A 21,361-nucleotide genomic window follows, 5' to 3' on the forward strand; every position below is an offset into this window, starting at 1 on the left:
CTTGTAAAGTCTAACAATTTCCTCATTGTCTTTTTTCTTTTGGTTGTCTCATTGTCATGAGTTACAGGTTACATGTAGAGTGAAAGATGTGGGCTGTGGAGAGAGGGGACAGAAACTGATTCCAGGGAGTGTGGCCAGCTTTATTGTTCCCTGGACTGAATCCACCAAAAACTTGGAATTTACCCAGTGTGGTTGTGCACAAGATACTTGTAAATGATCAATATAACAATTGATTTCGGAACAGCTACTTGCTTGGGATCAGAGAATAAAATTAATAGATGTCCTAGGTCAATAGGAGGATAAATGTTTATCTGGCAAAGAAAAAAATTACCTTGGGATAGCCAGCGAATTGTCCTGTAAAATCCCTGGATCACACATACCATATCTAGTTCAGATACATGCTTGGTAACCTTTTTGCATCACACTGACGTGCCAGCCAAATGTAGCCTGGCCAGTCAGCTTAACCTCCACGGTGGGGAAGCTTTCAGAAGCAATAATCAATGGGGGTAAATGAGCTCTTGCAAAGGTGGAAGTTGATGAAGAAAAGCCGGACATATTTGTGAAAGGTATTTAATGCTTAAACAACATTGAATTTTTTGATGAGATAATAGAAGATTGATTAGGAGTTCACAGTAAATGTCATCTGTATGGATCTTCAGAATGCAATTGATAAATTCCATGTGAAAGGCTAGTTAGCCCGTTTTATTCCACAAGCTTCAATTTTGCTGTCAGCAACATTTCTCTCTGCACTTGATACAATATTTTACCAGAGTGTCATGGTAAACAGTATTACAGACTAGAGGATGGTAGATATTTGGTGTTTTCCCCAGCATTCGTGGACAATTATATTTTTGATATTTAATGTTAATTGTCCACTTTTTAAGCACAGTAGTTGCAATGGAGACTACTGTCCATGTGGGTCTCTGCAATCATAGCAAATGCTGCACTCCAGCAAATTGAGGGCACTAACTATCCATGAGTTCCTTCAGGCTCAAGAGACTATGACAACAAATGATGTGGGTGTGTGAGCTAAAGTTTCAAAGTCTTCAGATACCACCAACCTTGAACCTGAGGCAAGTGGTGAGAAGATTGACCAGACAAGTGGCAGATGAAAAGATGACATTTAATACAAAGTGGAAGTGATACAGTTTGGTAGAAAGAATGGTGGGGCACGGGGGGGTGAGGAGGGGTAGGTGGTGGTATAAGCTAAAATGGTATAGTATATGTGCATAAATTTTGCAAGTGCCAGAAAACCCTGCAACAAATGACTTCAATTCCTTGCACCCCAAAGCCTCGCCATCATTTACAAGGCAGAAGTCCGGGGTGTAATGGAATATTTTCCACTTGCTTGAATAGATGCAGCTCCAGTCACTCTTGGAGTTTGAAACTGGGTGCAGTGCCAGAGACTTGGGTTCATTCCTGACCTTCCATGCTGTCTGCTTGGTGTTTGCACATTCTCCCTGTGACCATGTGGGTTTACCCCAGATGCTCTGGTTTCCCATGACCCAAACATGTGGGTTGGTAGGTTAATTGGCCACTAAGTTGCCACAAGGGTGTAGGTGAGTGGTAGAATCTGGAGGAATTGATGAGAATATGGGGAGAATACAAAATGGGATTAAAGAAGGATTAGTGTAAATGGGTGGTTGTTGGCTGGCATTGGCTGAAGGGCCTCTTTCCATGCTGTATCTCTGACTCTGGCATTTCATTAACCACCATAAACATTCATTCCCTCCATGACTGGTGCACTGGCTGCACTGTGTGCCATCTGCAAAATACACTGCAGTTCTTCACCCAGACTATTCTGACAGCATTTCCCAAATCTGTGACCTCTACCACCAAGAAAGCACATGGGAACACAATTGCCTGGAGGTTCCCCCTCCGAGTCGCACCATTCTAATGTGGAAATAAATGGCTGATCCTTTATTGTAGCTGGGTCTAAATCTCAGAACTCCCTATGCACTGTGGGAGTAGCTTTACCAGAAAGACTTAAGGATTTCAAGAACAATGATCAACACCTTCGAGGGAAAGCACCTTGGGGATCAGCAACAAATGCTGACCTTGCCAGTGATGTCTGATTGCAAAACGAATCAATAATGTTGACAATGGTTACTAAAGCTGGCGTTCATAAATATAGGCAGAGGACAGAAGTAGGAGGTTATGTTGATCATTTACTTAACTGAGTAAACCAACACATTTTAGGAAGGAGATGAAGGTCCTGCAGAAAGTGCAGAGAGAGATTTATTAAAGCAGTTCCAATGCTGTGGAATTCTGGCTGAGGTGAGACTGGAAGTTGTTATTCTCAACATTTCTTTGATCCAAGAGGAGATTTTGATAGAGATGTACAAGATCAGAATGCTTTGAAATAATGCAAATAGAGAAGCTGTTCCCTTTTAGCAGATGGTTTAAGGACTAGGGAACATTAAACTGAAAAGCAAAAGGAAGAACTTTATTATGCAGAGGGTGGTTATTAAAATCTGAGACTTGCTCCTTTTAGGGATGGGGGAAATAGTCAATTAGGGCTTTCAAAGGCACTTGAGGGAAAATAGTTTACAGGGTTGCAGGGAATGGGGCCGAATAAATTGTTCAAAAAGGAGCCAACCAGAACCAAACGGTCCCTTATGCCATTACAATTCTGTGATTCTTTGGTACCTCTCAACATCTCTCGAGTCCATCACCAATGAATTAACACAAACATTAAACTGCAAGCTCCTCCACTGCTGAAGGCTTCCCCTCCAAAGCCTAACCAAGCTTGCACTGCAACCCTGCCTACACTGAAATAAAGCAGGAACCAGGCCAGGCTTGCCATGCTGTCTTTGAACTGTATATTCAGTGGTCCTAAGTTGGTTCCATATTGGTAATAGTTAAATTGGTTTTATTGTTGTCACATGTACTGAGGTACAGTGAAAACCTTTTGTTTTGCATGCTATCCATACAGATCATTTCAGTATATCAAAGTAGTACAAGGGAAAAGCATTAACAATGCAGAATATAGAGTCCAGTTTCAGAGAGAGTGCAGGTAGACAATAAGATGCAAGGCAATGACAAGGTAAATTGAGGTCTATAATTATGATAATTAAGCATATCTAATTTTTTTTTAAAGAACTGATCTTGAATCTGTAATCTTCAATTGGAGCCTCCTCAGACAGCACCTGCCAAACCCACAACCTCTACCCGCTAGAAGGACAAGGGCAGCAAAAGCATGGGGACACCACCACCTGGAAGTTCCCCTCCAAGCCACACACCATCCTGACTTGGAAATATTTCACCGTTGGTGGGTTAACATCCTGCAATTCCCTCCCTAACAGGATTGTGAATTATACCCCCACCCTCAAGGCATGCAGTGGCTCAAGAAAGCAGCTCACCACCACCTTCTCCAGGGCAACTAGGGACCGGCAACTAAGTGCTGGCTCAGCCTGTAAAGCTCCCATCCCTTGAATGAATATTTAAAAAAAATCTGGTGAAGAAACAGTCTCACTCCAACCCCATTCCCCAGATGCCTGTGGCCAGAGACACCCTCAGCCAGATTCCATGGTTAATGACTCAATACAGGATCATGGGAACAACAGCACAACATTGTGGGCTGAAGGGCCTGTTCCTGTGCTGTTCTATGAAAAGCTACCATTTAAGCTGCAAGTAAAAAAAACACTAAATTTTAATAGTTTGCCCTAATCTAATATGAAATATAATCTGAACAAAGGAAACTACAAACCAGCAAGACTTAGTAATGCTGAGAAATAATTACACTTTCACAGATGAAGGAGATGAGCTGAGGCTGTGGACAGTCGAGTCTGTTCTTTCCCTCTCCAACAATGAAGACCCATTTATGATACTGAACCTTGTAGAAATCAGTAGACAATCCATTTCCATAGAGATTAAGGTTTAGAGAAAAGCAAGGGTCATTTATCTCTTGAAGCAGAATATCGCTCATAATGTCATATTCTTACAATTTAATAATGTCACATTTAAAATACTAGCAGGTACCAAGACTCTGGAGGATTCTTTGTTACAAGTTCTTTTCTCTCATACTCCATATTATGCTGTTCCTCCACTGCATCTGAGGTCTCCTTACCCACCGTTTTTCTTTCCTTTGTTTAGCTAATCAGATTATTTGATACAATATGGAGCCTTTGACTACAAAGTGAAAAAATATTCTTTTTCCTTGGAAGCCAGGAGGTCTGAGGTAGTGTGGCAATGGGATTAGGTCCATGCCAGGAATGAATGTGCAAGGACAAGGGCATAACCTCCCAAGTTTACTCGGTCTCAGTGTATACTGAATAACTGCGACACTAGATCCATGCAATGTTCCTTGCAATCCGCCCCCTTTTTCCTTTTTGCAAATGTCCACACTGGCATTTAGAATAGAAAAAAGGCTTGCCTTTCACATCTCTGTCAGGATGTCCCAAGGTAGTAGAGATCTCCACACAAATAACTTAATAGACAAATCCACCTAGATTATCTACACTGACAACATTTGTTCTGCTGCTCAAACTCCATCATTCTGTGCTCTTGGGTTCGGGCTGTGCCAAAACTCTTCAACAATTTTTGTTGAAGGCTTGCATTTATGTTGTGCCTGTTTTGAAGAGTTTAACTCATCAAAACAGGCACAACATAAATGGAAGCCTTTTTTCTTAATATTCTCAGTGCATGTGTCCACCCTGGCACTGAGATGCAAGCCTTTTTTTTAATTCTATGTTTGCCTTTCACATCTGTCAGGATGTCCCAAGGTGGCAGAGAAAACGCCACACTACTTCAAAGTAGTGTATTAGGGTATTTTACATTCACATTGCACAGCAGAAGGAGCCTTATCTTTATATCTCATTCCAAAAGACAGCTCTTGCAACACTGTAGCACTGGAATATCAGTGTAGACGTTGGTGTTCAAATCTCTGGAGTGGGACTTTACATTAGAAGATTTGGATAACTTAGAGACAAGATCTACACTTAGTCACCAGGTACATATATTCTGAGTAGGGTTGGGAGAAAAGAACAGCCCTATATAACCACACCGGCGACCAAGTTTACACACAAGTTCTGTTCTTTTTAAGATGTCTGAAAACCAAATTTCTGCAGATGAAAAGAAATAAAAACAGAAGACGCAGCAAGCACGCTGCAGGTCAGGCAGCATCTGTGGAAAGAGAAACACAACGTTTCAGGTCGAAGACCTTTTGCCAGAACAGAGAAAGAGAATAAATAAATTGTTTTAAGTAGCAGAGAAAGTGGGGAGGAGGGATGGATCGGACAAAGAGTGTGAGGCCAGGATTGCTCTGGGGAATAAACTGTAAATTAGGTCAGTGGGAGCTGTTAGGGAGAGAGAACATGGTCCTTTGCTGATAAATGCTATGAAATGAGAGAATTAGAACACGGAGGAATGTAAGAGTTGCAAAATACAGAGCTGCGGGACGGCTGTGCTAATGGCAAGACAAAAGCTGAGCCAGTATTATAGATGGAGGACCTGGGCGGTTCTGACAGGGAAAGAGATTACCTGAAGTAGCAGGATGCAGTATCTGGAAGTCTGCCGTGTGCTGTCCTTGCGGTTTACATGATAACAGTGCAGGAGATTGGAGTGGGAAGGAGAATTAAACTGGCAGGTGACAGGATGTTGTGGGTACCCCGCTGCTCACTCCGCAAGGACCATTCTGCGCTCCTGTTGCCTGTCATTTTAACTCCGAATGGGGCAGCGCAGCCTCTGCACCGGCCGGTCTGAGGACATCGCGCCCCTGCCCCTTGCTGTACCCCCAATGACCGCGGAGTGGCGCTCCAAGCGCGCCTTCCCATTTGGTACTTTCCTTCTTTCCACTTCACAACCACCCCCCCCCCCACGTGAGCTGAGGAGATGGTGGAGGCCAGACTGCCGTTTCGGCGCATGCTCACTCGGGAGCGCTGGGCAGCGCGGAGGCGGTGCCAGCCCGGCGCCTGCGCTCTGCCGGCCTAACGGAATGCCCGGGCCGCGCATGCTCGGTGCCAGTGCGCGAGTGTGTGTGTTGTGGAGTTGCTGCTCGAGCGGGAGGCGAGATTTTCGGCTTCGGACGGCGGGGAAATCCGTCCTCTCGCACGGTCTATGGGATGGAAGCGGGGCCAGCGACAGCCGGTGAGCCGCCGGGCGGCGGGGGTGGAACAGTTTGGTGTTATTTTCCTGTGGGGAGCAGGGGGGCTCCGGATCAGGGTGTGTGAGGGGGGCATGCGCACTGGGCTGGTACCGCAGGAGCAAGCGGTGCACGGAGTTGGACTTACAACAGCACACAGGCTGCAACACTCGGGCAGGGAGCGGACTTCCCGCACAGAGAGCGCAAAATCCACACCGATTCAAACTTTGTGCCGAGTTTCAAGTGATGCAGCGCGGAAATTCGACGGAGGGGATTGCTCCCGGGAGATTTTCCACACTGTGTGTGTGTGTGTGTGTGTGTGTGTGTATGTGCGCATCGAGCTTGTGCATTTTGTTCGTTCACTTGGGAGAGTTACCCTGAGGGAAATAAAAGCACAGTGCAGTGCAAAGGCTGGATCTGTGGTACTTGATGTTAAATGATGACGGCAGGGCTGAGGGCTGGTGAAAAATGAACAACAGGGAGATTTTCTTAAGGCTGGTGAAAACATTTCGTGTACGCGTACCTTGTTCGTTTATGGGTGGGAATAGGTTGTAAGAGGAAGAGTGCTGTGAAGTGCTTTTGATTGGAAATCTGCTTGGGTGCAAAACAAACATTCAGCTTTAGAAACTGATTGCCAACGCGTAATCGGGTTCCGTCGTGGTCGGGTCCTTTCTTGGTCACTGTGGATGCAAGCTATTGATGACTGGCTTGTTAAACAGATGTCCACAACATTGGATTTTATTGTTTTGCACGGTCTGTCTCTCAAACAGCATAATCGAACAAACTTACTAGTCATTGCCATACGTAGGACCTTAGTGTCTGCACGTTGGTTGTTGTGTCTGCCTGAACGGCAGCAGTGACTACATTTCAAAAGGAATTCACTGGCTGTGAAACGCTTTGCGATCTTTGCCTCAGCGCTTGGATCTACAAGAGAATGTTGTGGATTCAAGTTAAAATCCAGAGATATGAAATCTTGACACTTTGATGCTAAAGGAGTGCGACGCTGCCAAAAGTACTAAACTGTCTTTTGGATGAGATGTTACAGTGAGCCCCTTAAAGCCTTCTCAGGAAGACACAAAAGGTTCCATGCCAGTGTTTGTAGAACAGTTTTTCTGGCATCTTGAGCAATACGTCTAGCTCTCTCTACCATCTAAACATATCATTTACTCACTTACCTGATTCCTCGTGGTGTGTAAAGTGTAAACATCTTATGAGTATGACTAAACATCCAAGTTACTAATTGGCTGTATTAAGCACCAGTTCAGCCCATTTGTTCTGTCCAATTTCAATATGTCACTTTAGGAAGATTTTGGGTAGGAGATGGTTTACAGTTGCTGGGATCTTCCCCATTGCAGCTGAAAAAGCAGTGATTTGATGGCGTGTACCTTTACTGAAGCCTTTACGTTGAATGAATAAGGAGAAGTGGCTCAAGGATCAATAAGCAGCGAACACATAAGTTCAAAATCATTGGCAAAAGCATACAAGGAGAAAGATTTTGGCAGATGTTTTGTTGAGATTTGGAACATACTTTTCAAATAGCATGTACTGGTTGCATTGCAGCCTTTAGGAAATAATTGGATAAGTATTCGAGAAAAAGATTGGGAATAGAGCAGAGTGGGACTAACTAGATTGCTCTCTGAGAGCTGGTGCAGACTTAGCAGACTGGTTGCCTTCGGCATTTCCTATTATTCTATGAATTAACCAAAATGCTCAGGCATGTCCTGAGGATGTAAAAGAACATTATTTAATGTGCAAGTATGTGTATTCTGCTCATATGTTCCATTGTGGTATTGCAACATTTTTGTTATTCAGATTTAATTTAAATCTGACATAGCCTAGAAGATCTGTTCTGGGAAATATGTATTTATTTCCCAGATTCTGATGTCGGCAATGTATTGAAGCATGTGGATGTCATGAGTGAAAATGTTGTTTGTTTGCAGACTGCTGCTGACCTCATTGAAATAAGTTTGAATTGTTTTGCCCCAAGTCATACACAAAACATTCACAAAGAAATTGATCTTTTCATAGATACTTTTGGGGATATTCGGTGTAAATGGGTTTGTCCCATTAAAATTACTCCTACCATACACAAGTTCAGCATGACCTGTCTAAATCTGCAGAGCTGCATTTAAATATTTTGTGCTGTGATTGTCAGCAGCAGCTTTCTAGATTTTAAAAGATCTTAAAAGAAATTAATGTGGTTAAAATAAATAAAAAGTCTGTATTCAGTGGAGCGCTATTTTTAATGTAGTCTTTTAAAGCATAGTTTAAGATGCTTGTACATTATACTAGATTTCTCTACTACCAACTGATTTTGTTGGGTAACTAACAATCAGTTGAATAATTTGTACATTGTTATCTCAGTAAAATAGAATTACATTTGTTCAGAATATTTCTATCATTTTCTTTTTGCTGTGACTTCACTCTTTTCCTTGCTCATTTGTTGATGATTCTTACTAGGGTGTTATTCATGGGCATCAGTTGCCTTTCAGTTGCTAAGAGTGGCCCTTTCTTCATGTGTTAGTTTAGACAGTAGGCTGGTTGACTGAGAGATTGCTCCTGTCCTCGCCAGATCTCCGTATGTGCAGTCTTCCAGCAAGTGTATCTAACTGCAGGTTGTGGACAAAGTAGGATTTTCATAAGAAAAGATCTTTATTAGTCACATGTACATCGAAACACACAGTGAAGTACATCTTTTGCGTAGTGATTTTGGGGGGCAGCCCGCAAGTGTTGCCACACTTCCGGTGCCAACGTAGCATACCCATAACTTCCTAACCTATACGTCTTTGGAATGTGGGAGGAAACTGGAGCACCTGGAGGAAACCCACTCAGACATGGGAAGAATGTACAAACTCCTTACAGACAGTGACTGGAATTGAACCCGGGTCGCTGGTGCTGTAAAGCATTATGCTAACCACTATGCTACCATGCCTGCATACTATTTTGTACTATTTTGATTGGTTGCTAGTGACCTGCTGTACATCTCTGTTTATCCTGTGTAGTGAAACAGCTCTATATTCACAACTTTGTCATTCTACTCTCAGCTATCCTGATGTGACACAACTAGCCATGGTTAAAATTGAAATGGCAGTTGTAATACATAGAAATATAACACTGCATAAGCTTAAGATTAGCTCTTGTGACTTCCTGCTCTTCCACATTGTACAGTGCATTTTTTCTCCATCTCTATCATTGAAGATGCTTGTTGAGTTCATTGATGAGGGCATTGTAGGAACCACAAACTCTTCCACAATAGGGACAGGACTTTCCTGCAAGGTGGTCATATCCCAATCAGGAATCTGCAAAATCTTGTAGGACAACATTCTTGTCCCAGAAATTCACCTGGTGAGTCTCCTTTGGACTGCCTCCACTGTAACTATCTTTTTTTAAAGTAATGAAACCAGAACTGTACACTGAGTAGGGTGTCACCAAGATGCTGTACAATTGCAACACATATCCCTATTTTTAAACTCCAAACCCTTTGCAATGAAGGCCAAAAAGCTGTTTGCCTTCTTAACCACTCATGTTGGAGCTGCCTGCTAGCTGTGATTCATGCACTGAAATACGTGGATCTCTCTGTACTTCACTCACAGTCTCTCTCCAATCAGACAATAATTGATTTCTCTTATGGAAGACACTTCCCTATATTAAACTCAATTTGCCAGTCTTTTGCCTTCTCACTCAATCTGTCTATATCCTGTTGGAGGATTACAGTAACTTTATCACAACCAGCCCTTCTACTGATTTTCGTATCATCAGCAAATTTGGAAACTTGGAAAGGTATATTAACTCATTTGGTCCCACTCTATCAGAGATATTCTCTTTGTTCCATCCATCCTTCCCCCACTACTCTAAACTAACATCTTCTTTCTTTTCCAGTTCAGATGATGGTCTCAGACCTGAAAAGTTAACTGTTTCTCTTTTCATAGTTGCTACTTGATCTGTGAGAGCTTCCAGCATTTTCTGTTTGTTTTTTAGGTTTCCAGCGTCTGCAGCTTTTCAAAAATTATTTTTGTTTAATGTTGGCTGCTGTCTAACCACTGTCATGCCTTTCAGTGAAGCTCCCCAATCTATCATAGCTAACTCACTTCTCATATCTTTGTAGTTTCCTTTGTTTAGGATCCTAGTTTTGGATTTAAGTATTTTACTTTCCATATAATGTAACTTCTATTGTTCTCTAGTCACTCTTTCCTGAAGGATCCTGAACAACAAGATTAATAACTAACCCCTTTTCATCATCTGCCTTATTGCAAATGTTTGCACATTCAGATACGTCACCGTTTATATTTGTCTTTTTAATACTTTTAAACAACTTAGCATTTGTTGTGCCATGGCTATTTTTGTCTTACTACCACCTTTACTAATTTAGATCCTATTTATTAGTGTACTATTTTGTTTACCTTGACACAGTTTGATTATACTTACCACAATCACTTCCCTGCTCTACTTTGTCTTTTCTCTTTAGCATTCTAGATTACTCTCCAATGGGATCCTCCCCTTCTCTGCATCTCTGCCCCCCCCACCCCCGTAACTTATTTAAACGTCCGCTATAACACCAACACCATAATTGCAATCAAACTCAAATCTAAACTCCTAAACCTAGGACTGCACCAGTTATTTGATGGAACTCTGGTCCCAGTATGATTTAGATGTAGACACAAGAGACTGCAGGTGCTGGAATCTGGAGCAAACAACAAACTGCTGGAAGAACTCAGTGGGTTAAGGAGCATCTGTGGAGGCAAAGGGATGGTTGATGTTTCAGCCTGAGACCCTGCATCAGGACTGAGTGTGTAGAGGGAAGATAGCTCGTATATAGAAGTCCCCCACCAGGTTCCATCTGCCCATCATTCATTCCACCCAGCCCCACCCTTTCATCTAGTTCCACCTATCACCTACCAGCCTCTAACTCACTCTTCCCTCTCGCTTCTCTCTACTGGCTATCTTCCTTCTACGCTCTCAGTCTGGTGCAGGGTGTCAAACTGAAACATCAACCATCCCTTTGCCCTCATAATTTAGGCAAAGCCTGTCTTAACAAAACAACTCTCTTTTTACTGATGCCAGTGCCCTACGAATGAAAACTCACTTTTCCCTTGCTACTGCAAAGGTGCACATTCATCTCCCTGATCCTATTACCCTGTGCCAATTTGCTAGTATGTTTCTTAATTTAGACCCTAACTGCTCAGAGTGTCTGAGGATAACCTTTCTCTTAGGTACCAACAACATAGGTAGGGTTGTGTGGACCATCTCAGCTGGATCCTTCCCCTTACCCCCTCCCTTAATTCTTCTGAAGCCACAGGAGATATCCCTTGCCATTGGTCCAGGCAGGAAACATAAACTTTGGGTCTCATGCTCCTGGTTATGTAAAGCATTGCCTGTCCAATAACTGTCCTCTACTACACCCACACTTCTTTTCAATTCCTACTTGAACAGCTTCTTGTACTGCCGTGCCACTGTCAGTTTGCTTGTCCTCCCCACAGTCCCCTTACTTGTCCCCAGGTTTTGCAAGAATCTCAAATCTATTGGACAAGTGCAGGAACCAAGGCTTCAGTAATGCTCTCCCCTGAATCCACGTGGTTGGCTCACTTGCTATCTGTGCATGGCCACATTTCAATTCTGAAATATTTAAACTAAAGGGTCTGGTTGCTTCCATGTAACTTCTTCCCTAAGGTCTCTCAATATCTGGAGCTGAAACTACAGCTTCTTAACATAGTACTGAAGTTACTAACACCAATGTAGTCGCCAAAGGTTCTCGCATATTATAGCAACACTTCTAAAGTCTTGCCATTTATTTGTTTATTTATTCCGGTCTTGATCAAGTTATTTATATTGCTTGGTTTATTTAATTATTTGAATTAAAATTTGGTTAAATGCTCTAGGATAACTTGAAGCTTGGCCCACAGTCGCAACTACCATTTATACCTACCTTGCCTGCGATGTCACACTGCAGATTTCTTTTGTTACAGCTCCCCCACTTCACTCCCTCCCCCCACCCCGCCAAGGGTTACATTTTGGGGGGGAGCATTGTCACTTAGTCCAGAGAGCTTTTTTGTGCCATTGTGTAGAAGATGTAATAGAGATTTTTGGGCCAGGACATAGCCCTACCGGGGATGGGGCACTGCTAGATCTAATCCTAGGAAATGAAGCCAGATAAGTGAATGAAATGTTTGTGGGTAGTTCTTAAGGGATAGTGACTATAACTTTAAGTTTCAAAGTAGTTATGGGAAGGGATAAGGATCATTCAGAAATTATGTAGCTGAATTGGGAAAAAGCTGTTTCCAAAAAAAATTAGGAGGAGAGTGAGGGACCGTGAAATATCATTGGCATCCCAACGTTTTTTTTTAGTATATTAAGAGCAAGAGGGTGACAGGGAAAGAGTGGCACACCTATGTTAGAATCCCATTTATTGACTGTAACTCTGCTGTCAACACCATAATTCCAATCAAACTCATCTCTAAATTCCTAAACCTAGGTCTGCACCACTTTCTGCAAATGGATGCTTAGCTTCCTGACCAACAGATCGCAGTCAGTAAGGATAGGTGACACCATCTCCTCCACAACTTTCCTCAACACTGGTGCCCCAAAAGGCTGTGTTCTCAGCCCCATACTAAACTCCCTATACACTCACAACTGTGCAACGAAATTCTCTATTTAATTTACAAGTTTGCAGGTGGCACCCCCAAAGGGGGCCAGATCTCAAACAACAACGAGCAGGAGACAGAGCCAACTGGCATGGTGTCAAGACACAAGCTCTCTCTCAATGTCAGCAAAGCTGGTCATCGACTTCAGGAAGTGGGGCAGAGTACAGGACCCTGTCTGTATCGATAGTGTTGAGGTGGAGATGGTTGAGAGTTTCAAGTTCCTAGGTGTAAATGTCACCAACTATTTGTACAGCTCCTTTGAATCTACAGCCAGGAAAGCACATCAACCCCTCTACTTCCTCAGAAGGCTAAGGAAATTTGGCATGTTGCCGATGACTCTTACCAATTTTTACAGATGCACCATAGAAGGTATCCTATCCGGATGCATCACAGCTTGCTACACCCAAGACTGCAAGAAATTGGAGAGAATTGTGAACGCAGCCCAGTCCATCACGCAAACCAGCCTCCCCTCCATTGACTCCGTCTACACTTCCCACTGCTTTGGGAAAGTAGCCAATGTAATCAAGGATCCCTCCAACCCTGGTCATTCTCTCTTCTCCCCTCTCCTGTCGGCAGAAGATACAAAAGCTTGAAAACATGCGCCACCAGACTCTGGGACAGCTTCTATTCTGCTTTTATCAGACTCTTGAACTGACTTCTCGTACACTAACAATGAATTTTTGATCTCCCAATCTACCTCATTGTGGCCAGTGCACTTTATTTCTTTTCCTGGATTGCACTTTCTCTGTAGCTGCAACACGATATTCTGCATTCTGTTTTCTTTTTACTATATCAATGCACCTACTTATAGCATGACCTCCCTGGATGGCATGCAAACAAAGTTTTTCACTGTATTTCAGTACACATAATCCAGTCCAATCCAATCCATTAGGGACCAAGGGGGCTTTTTCTGCATGGAGCCAGAAGATCTGGTTAATTAATGCAGTTCACTAAGGAGAAAAGCATTGTAGTTGGGGCGATGAAATTCTGAAGCATGTTAAGATTAGAAAGGAGGAGGTATTACATGGCTTACCTGGCATAGAGGTGAGTAGATCCTCTGGGCCTGATGAAATGTATCCCAGGATGCTATAGTAGGGAAAGAAAGAGGGAGATATTTAAATCTTCACTGGCCACAAGTGAAGTGTCTCATGTTGGACCAAATGCTGGTAAATGGGATTGGTATGCATAGGTACTTGATGGTTGGTATAGACATGGTGAGAATGAGGGGGGACCTCATAGAAACATTTTGAGTGTTAAAAGGCCTGGACAGAATAGATGTGGCAAAGTTGTTTCCCATGGTAGGGGAGTCTCATACAAGAGGGCACGACTTCAGGATTGAAGGGCGCCCGTTCAGAACAGAAATGCGGAGAAATTTCTTTCGCCAGAGAGTGTTGAATCTGTGGAATTTATTGCCACGGGTGGCTGTGGAGACAAAGTCATTGGGTGTATTTGAGGCAGAGATCGATGGTTATCTGAGTAGCCAGGGCATCAAAGTTTATGTTGAGAAGGCAGGGGAGTGGGGTCCGAGTCCATAGGATGCTCAAAGCGGCTGCACAAGTTGTATCTGTGGTTAAGAAGGCATATGGTGCATTGTCCTTCATCAATCATGGAATTGAATTTAGGAGCCGAGAGGTAATGTTGCAGCTATATAGGACCCTGGTCAGACCCCACTTGGAGTACTGTGCTCAGTTCTGGTTGCCTCACTACAGGAAGGATGTGGAAGCCATAGAGAGGGTGTAGAGGAGATTTACAAGGATGTTGATCTGACAGGGTGACCTGATAGAGGTGTATAAGATGATGAGAGGCATAGATCGTGTAGGTAGTCAGAGGCTTTTTCCCAGGGCTGAAATGGTTGCCACAAGAGGACACAGGTTTAAGGTGCTGGGGAGTAGGTACAGAGGAGATGTCAGGGGTAAGCTTTTTACTCAGTGGTGAGTGCGTGGAATGGGCTGCCGGCAACGGTGGTGGAGGCGGAAATGATAGGGTCTTTTAAGAGACTTTTGGATAGGTACATGGAGCTGAGAAAAATAGAGGGCTATGGGTAAGCCTAGTAATTTCTAAGGTAGGGACATGTTTGGCACAGCTTTGTGGGCCGAAGGGCCTGAATTGTGCTGTAGGTTTTCTATGTTCTATAAAGGCCTGGGTCCTACATTGTATGGCTCATTGATACAGTAACTCTAAGAATAACAACTCAAATTCTCAGTCTGTCTCGGTTTGATTAACAATTATTTGTCCAGACATTTGGATTGCTAGTTCTGTCTTGGTTATACTGTGATTTCCACCAGCCAGACATTATGAAGGCTGAAGAGAATGCATTTGATCTTCCCAATGTTCAAACTCCTGTCAGTAATTTTTCACACGTTTATACCCCAAGATGAGCTTTCAAACAACAGAATATACATTTCCATCTCTGTTGCATGAACTCTCTTTCTTCTGCACGGCACAAGCCTGTTCCACTGAAACCTTCATTCATCTATTTGTTAACTTCTAGACTCCTTTCTTGGCCAGCAACTCATCAGCACCTTCCATAATCTTCAATTAATTCAGATTATACCTGTCCTCATTGTTACTTTTGGTCTCTGATGTCTAATGTTTCTGAAATTCTTTTCCTAAATTTCAGTCTTTCTGCTTTTGCAGTTATTCATCTGTTATATGCCAAAATTTTAATTTGGTCACCTCTAGTGATCTTGCATTTTGTTCATGACATTTATTTTAATTGTATTCCAATGAACCTTACAGTGGCACTATTCTGTGCGTTAGGTGTTATATAATTGTATGTTGCATATCTATTCACTTCTCCCAGGTGCCTTAATTGGAAAAGCTGCTGAATAATAAAAGATTGAAAAGCAAATTAAAAAAAACTGCAGGTGCCTGAAATTTGAAATAATTTTGTTTCTCTTTCCATGTAATGCAGTCTTAAACGGCTGAGAATAAATGACAGTGGACAGGAGTTAGAGAAGTACCAACTAGAGATTGCAACTTTGAATTAGTTGTAATTCTAAGAACACTTCTACTTGTGCCATTGTGATTTGCAGCATATTCCACATCAATTGGCTTGTATGCTTTCATCATCAACACAGCAAATTACTTTTGTATCATGGTATTATACAAGGTTACGCATCTGACTTGCAGGATCATGTGCTTTGGATTAACTGAAAGGGACGCAAGAGTGTGAAGCAGAGTGCCTGGACTGTTTTGAGCACCTGTTAACAACATTATTTAACATGGTCTTTAACAATGAAAAAAGAACTCTTTTGGGGGAATTGAGCAGGACAGCACTTTTTCTTTTGCCAGTGTTTCTGAAAATATTGATGATGTGGTAAAAAAAGAGTTCCATGGACATGGATACCTCCTTTTTCACCCAGAGGAAATGCACTGCTGAAGTAGGTGGCAGAGGCAGAGACTCGCACAACATTTAAATATCTGGACAAGTACTTGAATTGTCACACCTCCCAGCACAGAATACAAATAACTTTGCGCAGGAATATTGTACAGGATTCCCTTAGCCAAGTTGTTGAAGACCATTGAAGTGCACCCAATTGCCAGACTGAAGTAAAGAAGCCCAACATACTGATCCAGCGAAGTAGGTTCAAATCCCAACTTGGTTGGCAATGAAATTAAATTATATGTATTAAATAATAGATTAAAAATCTATGTCAATTATAGTGTCTGCAGATCTGCCAAATGGTGGTTAAAAACCCATCCAGTTCATTAAGGAACTGTGTTCTTAAACATTCTGATAAAGACTGTTGATGATTAACAATATGTTTGACTCTGAACTGTCCTGTGAAATATGAAGGCAAGCCTCTCAATTCAAGTGCAGTCATGGATAGAAGATAAATGCTCAGCTTGCCAGTGGTGCCCATGTCCTGTGAATATATTACAAAAATCAGAACATGCATGAATTCACCTGATTCCTTGGGAAGTTTTTCTGGGTGAAAGTTATAGAGGGATTTTGGACATAGACATGATACCCTCTCAATGTGGTGAGAGTGCTGGACTATAAATAAGATTCTTGCCTATGCCTCGATTGTTTTCCTGATTTATGTAAGAATTGATACTCTATTTGTGATTTGTAAAAGATGTCTGTATTCTGTCACCAGCCCTTACCTGTTTTATCTTCTACGTTAATACCTATAGAGAGGGGAAGCTTCTTATAAATTGAGAATAATAGGAGAGAGGAATGCTTTGGGATTGGCAACTTCCTGGTTCAGTGGTTCTAAAATGCTTACTGTGAGCAAGTGTATATATTAAAAATGATTTTCATGATTTTAGCTTCAACTTTGGCTGCAGAGAGGGTAGTTGCTGAGATGAGAAATATTGTGAACTGTGAGCAAAGTACAGGCTTGGGAAAATGTGATCTTGTATATCTGTGCTAAAACGTACCATAGTGATTCAATATTCATTTCATAACTAAAGGAACGATGGTGTTCAGCAAAATAATATTTTCACCCCCTTGACATCCCAGAGTGTAAAACAGCCAATTTTAGAAGCTAGAAAAAACAACAGCGTATTTTGCAAAGTCCCATTGTCAGTTCTGAGATAAAAAATCAGATAATCCATGGCTGGGAGATAAATGTTGGTCAGAGCTCGCCATTCAAAATACTCTTATGGACCTTCGTCCATATATGAAGGCAGACAGACCTCAGTTTAGCATTTCATCTTAAAAGAAAGCACATCCTCGGTGCTTTTCTGAGTGTCAGCCTCATCACTATTTCCTGTCGAAAACACTTAAGTCATGTACGTGTTTCAATTTTATGAACAAATTAATGACAAGAGACAAAAATGGGTATTAAAATACAACTGGATGGTACAGCGGAAGGATTGAGGCACTAAAAGAATTAGGCTGGATGGCCTCCTTTCACCTTGGTCCTTCTGTTTTTACATCCACCTATGAAGGGGAGATTCACAAGGGCTGTTGCTTTGGATAGAGTCAGTTATAAGGAGAGGCTGCATGGGCTAGGTTTGCTTTCCTTGGAGTGAAGGAGATTGAGAGTTGCCCTGAGAAAAGTAGACAAAATTGTGGGAGGTGTAGATAATAGAAAACATTTCCTCATAGCAGAGATATTTAAAGCCAGAGGGCATAAATTTAGGGCAATGGTGAGTGGTTTAGAAGGGATTTGAAGAAGAACTTCACCCAAAGGAATGCACTGCCTAAGTAGGTGGTGGAGGCAGAGACTTGCACAACATTTAAGTATCTAGATGAGCACTTAAATCACCAAGGCATAGGAGGCTGTGAACCAAGTTCTGGGAAATGGGATTAGTGTCGATAGGTACTTGATGCACCACATGAACAAGGTGGGCTGAAGGGCCTGTTTTTGTGCTGTATGGCCATATGTCCATTATGCTGTAGGGCTACATTGGACAGCAATTTTAATCATCTACTCTGAATGTTGATACTGTCCTATTTTTTGTTTCAGGGCAACTTGCCCCCCCCTCCCCCCCCACTCTTTGTGGCAAATATACAGCAAGTGAGGGTAAGAGCCTTGCTTCATTTTACATTCCACTACAGTGAACTTGGAGCCAGCTATGAATCTTCAAATGCCCCTTAATGGTGCTTAAGACAAACAGTCCTAGAGTCTGGCATTTGTTCAACATGTCGTGTGCCAAAGTTTTAATTGACTTTTTTGTGCATGAACTGAAGATGGAATAAATTCCAGGTAGGAGGCAAACTGATAAAGCTGAAGTGTATTGAGCTGGGAAACATCTCATTTAACTTCTCAGATTTGAACTGGTAAATTAGAAACTTCATTATCCAAGTCTGAAATTTATGGATTCATGCCTGATTTGGGGTGTACACAAAATATAGGCTACTACTTCAGCTGTAATGATGCTCCCTCCATCTGCATGTTTGAGATTCAGATGGGTGCCACATAGCACTATTCGAGGAAAAACATTTTTTTGTGATTATCATTAAAATATACTCACATTTTCTCATTCGTACACATCTTTAGAGAAAGTTTCACTGGTAAGTGAGACTAGAACCAGGGGACATAGCCTCAAGATTCAGGGGAGTAGATTTAGGACAGAGATGAGGAGGAGCTGCTTTTCCCAGAGAGTAGCGAATCTGTTGAATTCTCTGCCCAGGGAAGCAGCAGGGGCTACTGCATTAAATATATTTAAGACACGGTTAGATAGATTTTTGCATAGTAGGGGAATTAAGGGTTCTGGGGAAAAGGCAGATAGGTGGAGCTGAGACAATGGCCAGATCACCCATGATCTTATTGAATGGTGGAGCAGGCTCGATGGGCCAGATGGCCTACTGCTCCTATTTCTTATGTACTCTTTCGTAAAGTATTTCTACCAGGGTACTTTTATCCATATCATATCTAGGTAGGCTTTAGGACAATACTGTTTTTGACTGGAAAAAGCAATGTGTGCTTTAAATATCTAAATATTAAAAGGGCTCGGAAGCAAACTGCAGGATTGCTCATTGACTAATTCTTTCCAAGGCTGCTGAATAAGAGGACCAGACCATACAGTTCTATTCTGTGTGCCATGATGATTCATACTGTTACTATTATTGCTGACTTTTCGGTGACTTGTGAAGCACAAAGACTGAGAAGAGAAATTCCGTACCTAAAGCTTGCACCAATAAACTTTGCAGTTTGATAGTGGGAGGAAGCTAATATGGTAATGAGATTACAATATGTATTTCACCTCTGGCACTTCAATTTCTTGTAAGCATTAGCATTGGCTTTCTCCCTTCACTTTCTCTTTGTTTTTCAAACAGAAAATGTAATACATTTAATTTTAAAATGGGGCAACAAATCTAATAAATCTTAACTTACAGTTTTGTTACTTAGAAGGCCACAGATACCTTAAAATGCATCTGTTTTTCTTGAAATCTTAAAAGGTCAGATGATTTGAAAAGATTACTTGTGACAGTTGGCCTGCTTTTCTGCATGAGCATGGACACAGACTAAGTGACAGATGGCAATATAGAGAGAATGGACAAAGGTAGTTAATGGACGGACCAGAAGCAAAGACAAGCACAAAGAGACGGAGCATTTTAAATTAGTTGCAGAGTGAAAAATGACATGCAAAGAGAGGGAATGATGTTTTAAAAAAAAGTTTGCACAAACTTTGAAGTTTAAGTACCAGAGATTGAAAAAATTACTAGTGTGTAGAATAAGCAAACATTTTAATCTTTGTGATGCAAGTCTGATATACTGGCACAGAATTGCTGCAGTCACCCACTACTACTCTTGCTCTGTAATTTTACATCATACAATTGGAGGCAGTTGGACATTCTGTGGCAGTTCTTTTACAGCTTGCATTACCTTATAAGCTATATAATGCAATACATTATTATGTATTGGATGCAGATTGATTGTGGTTGACATTGTAGTTCAAGCCACAAATTGGTTAGGCTCACAGTGAATTGTCACTATAAATTGGCAACATTAATTATTTCTCAATTAGAGTTCATTTTGGTAATGCTTATGCTGCTGATTAAGGTTGTATAAACTTGACAGAATTGCAATAACATTACCACCCTTTCCTCTAAGTCTGTCAGTAAACACTTCTCCCCACCCTATTCAACACCTGCTCTTATTATCTGAGTTTATCCCTATCTTGTACCAAACAAAAATGGAAGAATTGTTTTTGCCTGCATAGATGTGATTGTGAAGCTATAAGGCAGCTCTCCTCAATCTGTCGGCATGGATACTTGTACCTAGCATGGTATGGCACTGGATCTTGGCACCAGGTTTACTAGATTCTTGTGCTATGGATAGATAATGATGAATGGTTTAGTGCATTTATTGTGACCTTTATAAGCTAGTAGACCATGTTAACAAGAGACTATTTTGAGTTGTTTTACTTTCAAAAAAAAGAAATTACTTTTTTCATGAATATTTATACACAATACATTCCAAACCTTGCTGTCCTATTTTAAAATTAAACATGGCAGCCAAAGCAAGTTCCAAATATGACACAGCAAGGTCATACATTGATTGAAATGCCAAATGTCAGCAGAGGCTGTCATTCAACCCATTGTGTCTGGGCCATCTCTACATTAGAGCACCTAAAATCCTGTTCTTGTATTCTTTTTCCCACAATTTTTTTTCTCTCAAGAACTTATTGATTTCCCTCAGATGCTATGATTAATTCCAGTTTCAATATTCTTTTGCTGTAATGTTTGCCACTTTCAAATTCCACGTTGGTTATTTCAAATTGTACTGTGGGTTAATAGAAATACAAAATGCCTCTTTATTTTTGGAATGGACGCTGTGTTCATTTAATTTTGCAATTTCAACTGTGCTTTTTGGGGCCAATTTAGAAGAGAAAGGATGGCTATAACCAACATGGATAAAAACAATATTTATGAAATATTTCTGAAAAGCTAAATTAGGTGTGCTCTTTTATATTCCCGTGATTGTAATTAAAGGTGAAGCAAAGGTTCACCAGAGACTCATCATGCACAGAATGTTTGTATGATTGGTGATTTGTATTTAATTTTGCTTATCTGTTTGAATAAATTATTTGTAGAAAGGGACTATGCTGTTGTTGCTTACAAGGTTTAAAAACAAATTTGCAATTAAAAAGAAATTTTAAGCAAAGGATTCAAAACTGCTGCAGTACCAGGCGTGCAATTTTTGAGCTACTTTACTCTAGGGAAACTTGCATGTTCTGCCCT

At 41.5% G+C, this 21,361-nt stretch overlaps 1 protein-coding gene across 1 annotated transcript in view; it reads left to right on the forward strand.

The window, feature by feature from the left end:
- Positions 1 to 5,962: 5,962 nt before the first annotated feature.
- Positions 5,963 to 21,361, forward strand: part of LOC127581584 (protein argonaute-1-like) — a 70,750-nt gene continuing 55,351 nt past the window's right edge. The window contains exon 1 of the mRNA XM_052036070.1: positions 5,963 to 6,087. Within this exon, the coding sequence (XP_051892030.1) occupies positions 6,063 to 6,087 (25 nt within the window). The 5' untranslated portion in view covers positions 5,963 to 6,062. The remainder of the gene's footprint in view (positions 6,088 to 21,361) is intronic.

This window comes from Pristis pectinata, chromosome 22, assembly GCF_009764475.1.
Source record: "Pristis pectinata isolate sPriPec2 chromosome 22, sPriPec2.1.pri, whole genome shotgun sequence".
NCBI classification, from domain to species: domain Eukaryota; kingdom Metazoa; phylum Chordata; class Chondrichthyes; order Rhinopristiformes; family Pristidae; genus Pristis; species Pristis pectinata.